Below are 16,132 nucleotides of genomic sequence, written 5' to 3' on the forward strand. Positions count from 1 at the left end.
CAAAAAAAAAAAAACCTTATCCCCCCCCCCCCCTAATTAATTTTCCATCTATAAACCCTAACACTAACCAAGACTTTTTGCAAATTTATCATTTCAAAGGGTAAAATGTACATATCGACTCTTGATCAAAGTGACATAATTTAGGTCCAAAATATTACATTATAAGTTAGATATATTGCAGAAAAATTTAACTGGTGCAGTATAAAATGTTGATATGTTGAGTGGGTATATGCCTAATTAAATAGAATTAATAGGAAAAATTGTCATAAGGTGCAAGTTGAGATGGCCGAGTTGGTCTAAGGCGCCAGATTAAGGTTCTGGTCCGAAAGGGCGTGGGTTCAAATCCCACTCTCAACATAACAAAACAAAGGATTTTTAATCATAATTTTGGTGTAAAATAAATAAGTAAATAAAATAACTATGAATAATCTAATTTGTTCCCTCTCTAATAACATTGGATATATGTACTCCATCATGGATAATGCAGAGGTTTCGTATCTGCTAAGATTACAATAACATGGCAAATTCGAGTTGAATCATTTCAATATTTACGTTTTATTACATATAAATAAATAATTAAGTGTATATCAATTCCTGAAAACAAAAAAAAAGTGTATATCAATTCATGTTGATATAAATAAATACATCCATGATATTAGAGATCATTAGTTCGAATCCCAACTTATGTGTGGGATCGATGTTGTTTCCACTTAATAGTACGTGTATTGTTTCTACTGTAATTACAGTAGGTGCTGGTTACATTTAATTTATTTGATATTATTGATCAAAGTATGATTGTTTGTAATGGAATGATGGTCTTTGTTGTAATTTTCTTGATATCCATTTAAACGATCGTAATCAATTTATTTCAATTAATAATAGTTAAGGCTCTTAATTAAGAAATATATATACATTTTAAAAATAAAAGTACTCAATTAGTACGAAATAAATGAAAAGTAATAAATATAAATTAGTTATTGATTAATTTATCTACGAAAATCTTGATCCTTTAGAATAAATATGAATAACAATTTTAATTTATTTTTTTAAAAAAATATACAATTTTTTTTTTCTCTAGTAACTTAGAGCTGTACAATTTTGATCCCATCAATTATGAAATTTTATTTTTGATCCCGTCAGTTACGAAATTTTATTTTTGATCCCATAAATTTAAAAAAGATCCACTCTTAGTCCTCTGGCAGCCTTCTGCTTGTTAGTTGAGAAAAATTACCCTTAAGCCCGAAAAGTTAATGGTCATGATCTTTTCCATCAAATAGCAAATTGGAGGTTGCTGAGGACTAAAAATGAGATCATTTTAAACTTTGTGGTACCAAAATGAGAATTTCAAATTTAATGGAACAAAAAATATACAGATTAGATCTAAGTTATGGGATGAAAACTACAATTTCCTCGACTATTGATTAACCTGGTGTTCTATGTCGTTGCAAATCATATTAATTTATTGTGATTTTTAAATTACATTATTTACAACAACCCGCAAAAAGTTGAACCCTCTGCATCCCAATTAGAAGTTACAATAGAGATGGTTAAGTGGCTGCCGACCATCCACCGTCGCCACCGCCACCGCCACCTTTGGAAACAATTTCCGACGTAGGGTTAGAGTGTGAAAAAATATGGAAAGAGAGCTTTAATCTTAATTTGCCATGTTATCAAACAAAACGAGGTCGGTAAAAACGGTGTTACCAAGAACACGACCCAACTGAGATACGTACCATAAAGTCGGAAAAATCGCCCTCGTGCTCTACGTTCTCACTCTACATGTTTTGTTGCATGCATTTGTTTTCTTGCAAACATGCACGTGATCATGGTTAGTGATTTAAGGGTTTCTTTCCACTAGCCCATGTTCTTCTTCTACCCTTTCTTGGTTCTCTCACTCCCGTCACATGTTGGAGGCTCTTAATTTAATACAATGACTATATTTTATTTTAAGGGGTTAAATTAAGAGAAATAATATTTTTCGTCCAGTAAATTATGGTTTTTCCACTTTTCATCTTATTAATTATGGGATTCTCATTTTTTATTTCATAGCTTTGAAAAGAATAGTACTTTTTGTTTCATGACACCTTTCTGTTAGATATTTTAAAGACAAGTGTCACGAGTCGTTAGGGTCTTTACACTTTTGGTCAAAATGGTTATAAAATTCTCATTTTTAATCTCATATAAAAATGATACTTTTAATTCTATAACTTTTTAAAAGTAGCAGTTCCATTAAATATCTAACAGGAAGGTACCATGGGATCAAAAGTGTTATTTTTTACAGTTATGAGCCCAAAAGTGAGAATTTCTTAGCCAATGAGAACAAAAGTGAAAAATTCCTAAGTTACGGGACGAAAAGTGCTATTTTCTGGATAAATTGTATTGACATCTCTGATGTTAGGTTTAATTATATAAATATTTTGTGAGGTTCTTAATTATAATTATAAGTACACTTTCTATTCAATTGACGAAATTTTACACAAATATTTCTTGAAATACATTGTAGAAAACAACCTCTTGGGTTAAATACAATTTACCCCCCCTCCCCCCATGTTAACAGAAAAGTGCAAAAAAACCTATGTAAAAAAATAAAGTGCAATTTACCACTCTGTGATACTAAAAAATAATGCAATTTACCCCTCTTCGAAAAAAGGAATATTGCATCATTTTTTAAATCAAAAGAGGGTAAATTGCAATTTATTTTTTTACAAGAATTTTTTTACACTTTTTATTAACACAAAGAGTAAATTATATTTAATCCCAACTCCTCAAAGATGTATACTTATCATTTAAAAAAATTAAAAAATATTTATATAATTAAACAAAATTTCAAAAGTGTTGATATAATTAACCCTATTTTATAGGTAAAAGAAGTAATACATGTATGTGTGAAGGAGTTCGTTAGTTTGAGTGATTTCACGAAAAATAATAGAATATTTCACGTTTCTCGTAGCATTCTTGAAAATGTAGAGCCATGTCTTTGACCACATATAATTAATAATATTTATTTTTTATGATTTGTATATAGTTATGGGGTCAATTTATTTATTTATTTATTTTTTGTATATTAATTTAAGACACGAAAAGAGAGGAAAATAGAGAAGAAAACAATTTTAGAACCTTGTTCATGACAATGTGTTTAGTAGCTAATTTTGTAGTCCGTACAAATTAATTCCATAATTATTATTTGGCTTAAGTAAACCCACCCGACTTGTAGCTATGTAAATGAAGGAAGGTATTTCCATGTACTCTTTCTTTCGAGGAATGTTTGAATTTTTCTATCTTAATTTATAAAAGAAATACTTTAAATTAATACAGAAAATAAATAATTTTATTTATTTTGTGCTATTGGTTACAGTTTCGACTCTCAATATGAGCAATCATGCTGGAGCTCTTTCGATCTCTTTCTTCCTTAAAAAAAGACCACCTCTCCAAGTGAACTAGGGAGGACATCTTTCTTGTCCATATAGCTTGTTCGAATTTCATTGATTGGTGTTGGAAAATTATGTTCTTTAATTATTGGAGGGGAAATTCTTGCTCGGATCCAACTCGACTAAATTTGAATCAATCACATGATATATGATTGTTGCACAATTTACGAAAAATAATCAATTATATAGCAAGTGTCACATACTTGCTTTTTAATTGGATTAATTCAATTGAACTAGATCCGGACAATTTAAAACTTGCCTTCAATTGTCCCCATAACTCCCAAACCTTTTGTTTCCAAAAGGTTTGGGAGTTGACTTCAGCCCATGGGCTTCATAAGTCCACCCTTCCTTTCTTATATATTAGTTATCTAAGGCATATGTTATGCCTATGTATAATTTTTTAGTATTATTTAAAATAAATTTTTTATATAATTTGTATTACTTAATAAAATATATAAAAAATAATATGTTAATACTAAATTTAGAGAAAAAAAAAAGTGGTAAAAAACAGGTGGATGAAAATAATAGTAGAAAAAGGAAATAACTATCAAAAGAATAGTAAGGAAGTAGGAAGTTAGATAAATAAATAAAAAGAAAGAAGATACAGAAAGGGTGTTCTCCTGGAACATATAGTATAGATATAAGAGGCTTGGGGTGCTCCATTTCTAATTAGATTATTCAATTCTTCTCAAAGAGTTTCTCTGGTTTCATATTTCCTCAGGACTTTCTCAATTTTTGTATGTGATGTCGCTAAAAGCGAGATCGACTAATTTATATTATAGGGGCGCGATACAATACGTTTTATGCTAGAGTTTGATACAAGTAATTCCACCCAATTCAAATTAAAAAATGAGGGGTATTTATACTAATACAAATGTATGCTATTTAGAGTAAGTATGGGTAAAGTACTATTTTAACTCTCACCTATCCCCTGTTACATGGCTATAATTTATTGATTGGGGTTATTCTAGTAATACGTTATTCCACGTCAATTTGGTAAATTTGACTTGGATCTTCCTTTTTTAGAATATCATCCTTACCTTTTTTATCTTGATTTCTTTTCTCCCTTAACATCCCCCAATTACTGAATATGTAGGATATTTAGGAATTAAACTATGATTTTGGTCTCTTCTTCAGGTCTAGTCTATTAGGATGTCTCTTGGGTTGTGACTTTTCTCTATGTATTAACTACCCCATTCATTTTTTAACTTTCTCGCTAATTTTCTTTGTAAACCCCTTCCGTGGCTAGGAGATGTATTTTCAGCTTATAAGCAATTCTCTTTTCCTCTTCCTCTCATATTATTATTGTTGCATTTCTTTTATGTGGGTTTGTGTCGTGCTACAGTCAATTCGTCTCTTATGAATCAATCGTACTTGGGGATCTGTTAGGTATCCATCCGGGTTAATTCGTGATATGTCAGATACAATATTGAGAGTGGGGAGGTTATCGTCAATGGTGGCGGCATCATTGCTGGTAGAGGACGACGTAGCAGTTGGTTGGGGCTTCGACTAGTCTTGTCTGGTCGAGGCCAGCTGCCTCGACTAAGTCTCATTTGTAGAGTCTCGTCATGCTGAACTATTTTGTGTTGCGTTGTGCTGCACTTAGTCACGTCGTGGTCGCATCGCATCTTGTGCAAGCGTGCTTCCTTCCCAATATCATGGTCGAGGCTTCTCGCCTTTACTTGCGTCTAGTTGAGGCTTCTCGCTTTGACCTGAATTTTGGTCACACAGTAGGAGTCGTTCCTCAGCCCCCTTGTTTCCTACTTTCTTGATTTTATTTCTTTGCGAGGTTCGTAATTTCAGTGGATGATTTTGGGAGTGAAGTCATAGAATACGCAAAAGAATTGTTTGAGAGCCACTTTGACTTAGGGTGTTGCTTATGACACCTTAGAGAGGACACTTTGCTTTTTATGCTTTTGATTTTAGGTTGTTGCATTTGATACGTCAAGGAAGTCTTCTTTTTCTTAGACTTTGGGTTGTTGTATATAACACCTCAAGGAAGCTTTTCTTTTTCTTTTGACTTTGGGGTGTTGTGTATGACACCTCAATGAAGCCTCTTGTTTTTTTCTCTTGACTTTGGGGTGTTGTGTATGACACCTTAGGGAAGTCTTTTTTCTTTTGATTTTGAGGTGTTGCGTATGACACCTCAAAGAAGCTATTTTTTTTGTTTTCTTTGGGAACTTCTTAAGAGTTCTTTAAATTGCATTCATGCGCTTATCTTAGGAACTTCTTAGGAGTTCCTTTTCAAGTATTTTTCCTTGAGAACTTTTTAGGAGTTCCTTCAATTGAATTCATGCATTTCCCTCAAGGAACTTCTTAGGAGTTCCTCTAGTCTTTTTATCATATTTACTCTTCGGGCGCCGCTTTATGCAGGTATTGGGGGATAATTGCTTGGGTCTTCAATGCTTAGTTTTTTAAAAATTGCTCTTCCATAGGTGCCTATGGCGGGTCATACAAACCATGAAAGAGAGATTCAGTAATGAGGATGACCAATTATAATCTTAGTTCATCAATTCGTGACCATCTTTACCTAAGTTACATAATAGCTGTGAACATAAATTTTGTTTAAGTTTGCAACATTCCATGCTCGAGGAACCTCTTTTCCATCTAGCTTTTGTAGTTTGAAGGTCACCTTTCATGATTATTTTTGTGATTTGATGGGTCTTCCTACTTTTTATCCAATTTTCAAATATTTCCTAAATGTCCGACCTTTTTCATATTGGGTCACCTGTTTGAAAGTTCATTTGCTAGACTCGTGTGTTTCACGCTTTGGCTATGTGCCACCTACCCCTTTGTAGTTGATCGAGTTCAGAATTTTAATCCCAAATTCCATAGTTTCGGCCATTTTTGTGGGGTGCAAAAGGGTTTCGGTTTTGATGGTGCAACCACTAATATGTAAGTTGAGATTTCCCCCAACCTTGCTGGGTGGACGAACTCGAGGAGGTACTTGATCTTTCATCTTCATTTGAGGCTCTCCTCCTTGGAATAATACTCCTACGAGAGGGGAGGTGCTCATCCCCCCTCTCCATGTGAATCTTTTTTCTTTGTGATAGCTCTCTCCAAGAGAGGGAGACGCTTGACCTCCTTCATCTCCTTGGGCATCCTCCTCAAAGTGACACGCTTTTAGGAGGAGGAGATGCTCGACCTTTTCTTACTTTTTAAAGCTCTTTTCTTTGTAATGCTCTCCTCTATGAGGGGGAGGCTCTTGACCTCCTTTCTCTTGAATCTCTCTCTTTTTTTCTATAGCTTGCCTTTGGGAAGGCAAAACGTTTAACCTCATTTATCTTAAAAAAGGGGAGATGCTTGTACGCCTTTTCCTCCTTGGAAGTTCTACTCCAAAAAAGGGATATTTGACATCCTTCATCTCCTTGGGCCATCTCTTTGAAATAACACGCTTTTCTAGGAGAATGAGGTGTTCAACCTTCTTTCTCCCCTTTATTTCTTCTTTGTGATGGCTCTCCTCTAGGAGGAGAAGGTTTTTAACCTTTTCTCTCCTCTTGAAGTTCTCCTCTTCGAGATGATTCTCATCCAAGAGAGGCACATGTTTGACCTTCTCTCCTCATGAAGCTTTCTTCGTGATGACTCTCCTGCAAGAAGGGGAAGTGCTTAACCTCCTCTATTCTTGAGGTTCTCCTCTAAGAAGGGAAAGTGCTTGAACTTCCTCTCCTCTTGTGACTTTCCTCTTTTGGATGACTCTCCTCCAAGACGTGAAGATGATTGACCTTCTCTCTCCAATTGAGATTCTCCTATTCTAGATAACTCTTCCTCTAAGAGGGGAAGGTGCTTAATCTTCTCTCACCCTCTTGAAGTTCTCTTTGTGATAAGTCTCCTCCAAGAGAGGAAATGCTTAACCTCATCTCTCCTCTTGAGGTTCTCCTCAAAGATGACTTATCTCTCATTTCCAGGCTTTTCTTCAAGACGACTATATTCCAAGAGGGGGACGTGTTTGACCTCCTCTCTCCTCTTGAGGTTTTTCTTTTTTGGATAAACCTCTTTTAAAAAGGAGAGGTGCTTGGCCTCCTCTAACGAAATTCTCTATCTCAATGAGAAGACAGGTGCTCCTAGGCCCCACAAGCAGTTTAAGCAGTTTAAGCAGTTCTGCTCTTGCCTTACGGATTGTTGTCTAATAAACTTGGGGTTCTATGGCTAAAAGTTCACATTTGCAGGAGACTCCGGACACTGTTCGGGTTCGATTAGATTTACCCTATGCTACGAAAGCATTATTTCCAAAGGCATGAATGGATGTTGAGACTGCTCGAGGCTCTGATCACTCTTAGTTGATTATCAACCTACGGGAGGAGAATGTGAGGACGTCGTTCACTGGAGCTAGGAGTATAACAGCGGGAGGCTGGCGGGAGAAAGGGTGCTGAAGTGTATATAGAACACTCGGCTAGGATTGCTTGCTCAGGAATGGACCAGCTTTGGTAGGGTTAAGAAGAGTGTGAAAGAACTTAAAGAGCAACTTTAGTTGCTAGCATAAATTTTGACCAATAGAGCTTCAGTACCAAGGAACACGGCGTTACGCAAAGAGTAAGAGGAGGTTTTTACCAGGGAAGAGATCTTGTGGAAATAGGGGGAAAAGCTGAGTGGCTGTAGGAAAGTGATCGAAATACCGCGTATTTTCATGCTTGGGCTAGCTCATGTCAGAAGAAAAATTCCATCACCTAATTGAGCAACATGGACGGTGATTAGTATCACTCGGCTAATAAGGTGCAGAAAACCATCTTGGGATACATCGAAAACCTATTTCGTAGCACAAACCTGAGGGAAGAGGACCTCAATAGGGTTCTTGAGGGGATGATGACTAAAGTCGGTGACAACATGAATATGATCCTCAACCAATTGTTCTCAGCTGACGAGGTGAGATTTGCTGTCACTGAAATACATCCATACAAGTCCCCTGGACCAGACAGTATGTCTACTGTATTCTATCAAAAATATTAGAATATTGCTGGTAACGAGATCACTTTGTTTGTTCTTTACTTCTTGAACAATAGGAGTTTTGATCCTAAATTTAACTATATTTACATGTTATTTCCTAAGTGCTCCAAACCCGAGGAAGTGAGTCATTTTCAACCGATTAGTCTTTGTAACATCACGTATAAAATTGCATCTAAAATGTTGGCTAAATACTCGAAACGCTTTATAATTGTTGTAATCTCGAAGCCTCAACCGGTCTGCGTACCCAGCAGATTGATTATAGATAATGTGTTTGTTGCTCATAAAATTAATCACTATTTAGCACACAAATATAGGGGTTTGGTCGGTCATGTGGCTCCAAAGCTTGATCACAGTAAGACCTACAATTGTGTTGAGTGGGGTTTCCTTCAAAGAGTCTAAGAAAACATGGTTTCCATCCTAATTTTATCTCTCTTATTAACTTATGCATTTCTATTGTCTCTTATTCAATTATGTTTATTGACAAGTTCGGGTACTTTCAATCCTAGTGGGGTCTTCTACAAGGGGACCTGTTGTCTCTATATCTTTTCTTGTTCTATTAAGAACCCTTGACTAATCTTATAAGCGTCGCTGAGATAAGGGGTGAAGGCGTGGTAGTCAACCACCATGGACCCCAAGTGTCTCATCTCCTCTTTGCATATGACACCCTAATTTTTTGCCAAGCTATTCGTGAAGCTATGACATGCGTGCAAGGTGTCTTGAGGAAACTGGAAGCAGCATCAGGACTAACGATAAAACTCGGAAGTCATTGAGGCTTTTAGCAAGAATACTCTTGAAGAGGGACGAGGGGACCTTGTCAAAGCCATAGGTTCTCAAATAGTGGACAAGCATGCAAAATATTTGGGTCTACTGGCGATGGTGGGACACTCGAAGACAACAGTTTTCCAACACCTCGAGGATCGCACGTGGTCTCGGCTTCAAAGCTGGAGATGTAAAAATCTATCCAAGCGGGGCACAAAGTCCTCCTTTAGTCGGTTGTCCAGTCTATTCTCCATTAAAATATATGATGAAAATGTGTCATGGGACCAAAAGTACTATTTTTTAAAAGTTATGGGACCAAAAGTGATAATCCCGTAATCAACGGAATTAAAAGTGGAAAGGCCATAAAATACGGGAAGAAAAGTGCTATTTCCCCTTTTTAATTGTCACGTGCATGTCATATAACAAATCCCCACAAAATTAGTGTTTTTTTGGATAAAAATTTTCATTTTCCAAATTACAATCTTTTATTTCATATCCCTGATTGGCCTGAAGGAAACTGCCACCATTAATGGATCAAAGTTGCATTTTCCCCACTAAAAAATATAACTAATTATTGGTGGTCGCAGATGAAGTCCACCTTCATCTTTCTTGTTAGACAACACACACAAGATCGAGAACATAGGAAAAATTACAACAAATTTACCAACTAATATCTAAAACATCACACGAATCACCTCTCAATATGAATATACAATATCACCCGATAATAGAATGTATACATCCATCTGATGAGCTGATCTTAATCAAGATGCGACAAATCAAGTTCTTTTGAAGTAGGGTTTTAGCTTTCATCAAGAAGCTAAACAATGGATAATATGCTTCAAACAAACAGACAAGAAAATTATATCAGTTATAAATATCCTTTTTGCTTCCTCTTGTCACACCGGTTGTTCCTCAGAGCACAGCAGCCAATGGTGTAGACGATTACAACCAAAACAAGAATGCCTAGGTTTATAAGAGCCAACAACCTCCATTCTCTCTTTATGTCGTCCAGGATGGCTGCCTTGCACGCCTCGCAATTGAAGCACAGCTCTGTCTGAATGTTGCTCCATGCCTTGCAATCCGGGTCAGGCACTGCTGGCCCCGTCGTGGGCATAATCCAATAGGTCGCGTTCTGGAACTCAAACCCACAGTAATTTGGTGGCTTGCAGCAACCAGACTGCAGAAGTCATGAAACCAGACTAGTTTACGACACTTGAAGAACCAAGCATTTATCATGAGCGGTTGTAAACTAACAAATGAACTATACAGTGGAAAACTAAAGATTTCAATTGATGCTTGAAGTTTGTATCAACATTACGAATATGTAAGAACGTAAGCAAGTTCTAGAATGTTTTATGATAAGCATAAACCTTGTGAGTTGTTTGTCAGTTAAATTTGATAAACACTGAGAAATAAAAAGTAAATCGTGTTTAACAATCTTGTGAAAACCCTAAGAACTACAAAACCTCCCTGGGTTAAAAACGCGACTCCTGAACTTTTGAAACCAATTTTAATACTTCGTGATGGAGAGTCGCTAACCCTTTTTGTAAAAGTTCAGGAGGTGTGTTGCCCTTTCTACTTCATTATATTGCTTATCTTTCAAACGGACTACGTACTTCTGTCAAAATGTCATTAGCAGCAAATCGTCGACCATTAATGAAACATATACATATCCCTTCAATTTACGACACGAAACTATCACGAAACAAGTAAGAACATGAGTGCAAACTAAAGAGAAGCACCAGAATAGGAGGCAAAAGGTGTGTGTAAAAGTCCTTGGCCTTGCCACCCGCAATCCTTTGGCATAGCTTCACGTCGACCAAACAGCTCTTGATTTCATTCCAATTCTCTGCATTAATAACATACTTCTGCAGCCATCTTGAGTAGTCCCCCAGCCTGTGATTCCCAATCCCTTTGCGGGAGAGCGCTTGTCCGATCCCTTTGTTTGTCACGATTATGGTGAAAACGGTGAAGACAATGAGGCCGACAATCAGCAGAAACAGCACGAAGAGGTAGAACCACAGGAAGAAGGAGACGCGGCAGCACGAGCCCACCAGTCCCGCCAAGGATACCACCAGCAGGGCGGCGCCCACCACCAGAATAGGTGTTTTCAGCACCTTCTGGCACGGAGATTCTTGTTTTACGTGGAACCAAAGGGAGAAACCGACGGCGGACAACGCTATGACGACGGTCAGGATGTTGACCGCTGTGATCATCCCATTGCTTACGCGGGCCATTTTTCTTCAAATTTTCAGATATATAAACATGAATGTGTATATATAGAACAATTAATGCAAGGAAATTGAGAAAGAAAAAGGATGATCAGATCATTGAAGACAATGGCCAACAGGAAGGAAAAGGAACGACAAAACCCTGTAGGATCTGATAAGGATTTTTTTATTTTTTTAGGGGGTTCCTTTTCTTGTTTGTTGTTTGTTTGTGCTAAAGAATAGTGATGATGATGATGATGAAAATGAAATGGAAATGGATGTTTGAGGAGAGAACGGAGATGACCAGGAAAATAGACGGTTCTTGTGGATGATCAGTTGAAGTGTTTTGACGCATTTACCCCTTGATTTGTGTGAATCTTTGGAAATATATCGTATTTTGTATACTTGTAGTTGACTCTGAGAATGGGTTTTCTCTGTGGGTAAATATGGAAAGTTCAATATATTACATTTGACCTTACCATATTACATGCATGTGTAGTTTGACAGTTAAATTTGCCACGTTGGTACAACCGGTGTCTGGGGGACAACGTGGCTATGAGAAAACGTAGGGTTGGTGATTATGGTAACTGTTTTATTGGATGTAAGATTACGAAGATTAGGTGTTGATGGTAAGGGGTTCATAGTTTGATTAAATCCGCTAAATTGAATCGAATCGAGAATTCTGTTCGAATTGAAGATCGAATTAAAAAATTCAATTTTATTTTTGGTTTTTTTTTAAAAAACAAATTGATTTTCGATTCCAACCAAACTGAATGAAACTCGGTTTATATATATTTTATTTTATTAATTGATTATATTAAAATATATTATTATATGTTATATTATATTAATATTATAATATAAAGAAAAAATATTTTTTTAGTCTGTTAAATATGTCCAATTTTAGTTTTAGTCCTATAAGTATACCCGTTTTTTATTAACTCCAGTAACTTGTAAAATTGATTAGTTTTAGTCCTTCGGTCGATTGGATTTATAATTTGCGGCAGAGAAGTGACATGGCATGACACCTAAATGCGTTTTTATTGATTTATAATCCTATGTGGCTAAAATTATGATGTGGAAGATAAGTTGGTAATCTTTTGGAGGGAAGAAAGGTAACTTTTCTTCTCTCCAAACTTGCACAAAAGATGGCCAACTTCTCTTTCACATCATAATTTTAAACACATAGGATTATAAATCAACAAAAACGCATCTAGGTGTCATGCAATATCACTTTTTCGGCGCAAATTATAACTCCAATCGATCGGAGGACTAAAACTAATCAATTTTGCAAGTTACTGGAGTTAATAAAAAATGGGCATACTTATAGGACTAAAATTAAAATTGGGCATACTTAACGGATTAAAAAAATATTTTTTCCTAATATAAATTAAAAACTAAAAGTAAAAGATAAAAGAATAAATGGAGAAGTTATGAAATAATTAATTAATTAATTTTAAAGATTTTAAAATAAATGACATACCAAAATTAAGTAAGACCAAGAAGGTGCTCTTACTTAATATATGGTATAGATAGTGTTTGGTTGAATGAATCACAAAATACGATTTAATGTAAAAAGAGCATTAAAGGTATCATTTTTTAAGTTAGTTTTATTTTAATATTTTAGCTTCTGAATAATTATAAAAGATAAAAAATCTCAATATTTATTAAAATATACTTTTTAAAAGATTAATTTTTATGGAATATTTTTTTTATTTTATATTCATATGAAGCAAAAGTTCAAAACAGACATTCATAAAGAAATGTAACCAACGTTTATTGGAAAAAGCAACCCCAAAGATTTGGGACCAAAAGCGGTCAGCGGTGACCATTGAATAAGTTTCTTCAGCTTGAGTTGGGTTAAAAGCACGGAATGTATTTGCACCATCACCATCTTCAAATAAAGTATTTTCTACGGTAGCACCATGAATAGCGCATAGCAAAGCAGCCCCCAATACACCGGCAACTCCCATCATATGAAATGGGTTCAGCGTCCAATTATGAATAAGGAAGAGAAAAAAGAGAAAGAGAGAGAGAACAAAGGTTTAATTTTTTTTAAAAAAAAACTATAAAAGTATCACAAAAATTCTAACTTTCGAAATTCATTAAGTAATCAAAACTCAAGTACTTCAAGATTTTTAAAAAAAAAATAAAGCAATATATGGACAAATATTTCTGAAAATATTTTCGGACAATATTTCTCCAAACATTTCCAAAAATATTTTCTAAAATATTTTCAGATATATGACCAAAAATATTTTCAGAAAATGATTTCTGACCAGAAAATATTACCAAGAATATTTTCAGAAAATAATTTCTGAAAATATTGTGTAAAAAATGATTTCTAAAAATATTTGTGAAATTTTGTTGAAAAATTTATGAAATATTAATTTTTCTGAAATTAGAAAAATTTGCAGAATTTTTTTACAGAAATTAAAATATTTTCCTGAATTTGAAATATTTTTTAGAAATTTAATCAGAAATTAAAATATTGTAATTATTGTGTAATTTTGTTTTTAGAAAATATTTATATAAAACTATTTTCTTTTTTTTTTTTGCAAAAGTAAATTTATGAATTTTTTTCAAAAATTTATGAAATATTAAAGTTTTTGAAATGTTTCCAAAATTAGAAAATTTTCAGAATTTTTTTACAGAAATTAAAATATTTTTTTGAAAATTATATTTTTTTTCTAAAATTATAATATTTTTCTTTAATTTTTTTTATAAAGGTAAATTTTAATTAAGTATAAAAATATACAATATATACAATCAAATGATTGATGCTGTGTGCCATGGAACTTTTCTGTAATTTTTGTGAAATAGAATTGTATAGTTGTGTAATTTATACAATTCTTGTGTAATTTTTTGTGAAATTTATTGTAGAGTTGTGTAATTTATCATATTGTGCCCTTTTTTTTTAAAATTTATTAGATAGTTGTGTAATTTATGAAAGTGTTTTGTAATTTAGATGATAATTTACATAGTAAAGTCAATAATCACAGAATTAGGTTAACATTTAAAACAATACTATTATTTACATAATATGTCAATAATCACAAAATTAGATCAGTATTTTCAATAATAATATTATTTATATAATAATATCAATAATCACAAAATTAGATCAATATTTTCAATAATAATATTATTTACATAATAATGTCAATAATCACAAAATTAGACAAAAATTCCCAATAAGAGTCATTAAAAATGTATAGTTCCTTTGTGCCCATCTACAATTGGATCAAGCATTGCTTTAAACTTCTTTAGCTCATCAAGTAAATTTTTACTAGAAGAACTAGTCAAGTTTATATATTTTTATCTGTCAAGAAAAGACAATGTCGACAGAAAAAATGGATAAACTTGAGTAGTACTATAACAAAAAAATCCATGTGATATGCTAAAGAAGCTAAAACCAATGTTTGACTCGTTTGTATATGTGCATAAAGGAACTATACATTTTTAAATAATTAATAGGTACAATAATCATAAATTCAACATAAATTATTGAATTAGGTTAATTTTTTCAACAATTACAAAAACTGATATTTTCTATAAATGGTATAGATTATATCTAGTGGTACACCTCATGTACCACGTGGTCATGATTGCGGTCATGGCACGCCATTTCCACCAGCACCGTCTGATGCTTTCTAAGTTGGGGAAGCAATCTTTTGACCATCCCCACCACCTGACAGGACTGGACCATCAGCCGTCCCGCAAACTCCAGATGATGTTGGACCATCTGGTGCGGCACCGGCAGCTAATGAAGCCGGACAACAGTCTGCCACACCAGCGGCTGCTCAACCATCACCACCACCATCAGCGCGCCAGTATATCAGCCTCGATGACGCGAGGTAAATATGTTTATGAATATTTTTTAGTATTATTTTATCTTGAAAATTACTAATTAGCATGTTCTGTCAGGTATGATCTTCACTTCCACGAGCGCATCAATGTGGTAGTGCAAGGACACTTTCCCCACCCGTGGCCATGTTTGAGGCAGGTGCTGCCGGAGCACCAACATTTCTGATTCGTGAGCATGAAGGTAATGTAATTAAAATTAATTTTATATTATCTTATAATCTAAATTGTTTAATGAATTTTACTAATATTTTGTTTAATTTTCTTATTGTAGATGACTTACCGGTGGGATTGTTACGATGAGTCCCTATTCTGAGTTTTTCACATCTGGGCCGAAAAGAACACTTGGAAGACGTTCTCTATCGCTTGGTCGATCCTAGTCAAGCCACTTTGGCTGGCCAACGACGTATGGTTCCAACTTTAAACCTATTGGGCCAGCGAGGACTTCCAGTAGGAGTTCTCAAAGAATAAGGCGAACCGGATAGCCATCACCACGGCATCTTCCACTGTGTACCGCAGGGGATCTTCCTTTGTCGGTATGCACAAAAGGAAGTTGGTAAGTACATTACAGTACTTTTATAGGTTTAACATTATTTTATATATATTATACTAACTGTTTTATTCTTCTACAGGAGGCAAAGCTCGGTCTGCCGTCCAAGCAGATGGAGTTGTTCACCAGAATGCTACAAGAAGAAGGAGGACGGCGGCTGGAGCGGGTCCAAGGCGGTTGAGGTGGCGGTAAGTACCTTACTAATATTATTTTTTTTAAAAATAATTCTTGGTTAAAAATACTATAATTTTGTTTGTTTTACATAAGGCATTCCAAAAGTTGATGGAGATCATCATCAGCCTATGGCCGATGACTACTATACCCCTGCCAAATTGGAAGGCTTCGGTGGAGATGACCGAGCAGCAGATGTGGTTGCA

The 16,132-nt window shown here is 34.7% G+C and overlaps 1 protein-coding gene and 1 non-coding gene across 2 annotated transcripts; one reads left to right on the forward strand and one right to left on the reverse strand.

Moving 5' to 3' along the window:
• The first annotated feature begins 276 nt into the window (after positions 1 to 276).
• On the forward strand, positions 277 to 357 carry TRNAL-AAG (transfer RNA leucine (anticodon AAG)). The gene has a single exon. It is a non-coding gene; the product is annotated as a tRNA-Leu (tRNA).
• Positions 358 to 9,811: 9,454 nt separating this feature from the next.
• Positions 9,812 to 11,598, reverse strand: LOC105158048 (tetraspanin-8). The gene is made up of 2 exons (XM_011074666.3): positions 10,874 to 11,598; positions 9,812 to 10,308 (listed from the first exon to the last, which is right to left on the reverse strand). The coding sequence occupies exons 1-2, from the start codon at positions 11,366 to 11,368 to the stop codon at positions 10,000 to 10,002; spliced, it is 804 nt and encodes a 267-aa protein (XP_011072968.1). The 5' UTR covers positions 11,369 to 11,598; the 3' UTR covers positions 9,812 to 9,999.
• Between the last annotated feature and the right edge of the window lie 4,534 nt (positions 11,599 to 16,132).

The sequence above is a fragment of the Sesamum indicum genome, linkage group LG3, assembly GCF_026168435.1.
Source record: "Sesamum indicum cultivar Baizhima isolate 11 linkage group LG3, ASM2616843v1, whole genome shotgun sequence".
In the NCBI taxonomy this organism is placed as follows: Eukaryota; Viridiplantae; Streptophyta; class Magnoliopsida; order Lamiales; family Pedaliaceae; genus Sesamum; species Sesamum indicum.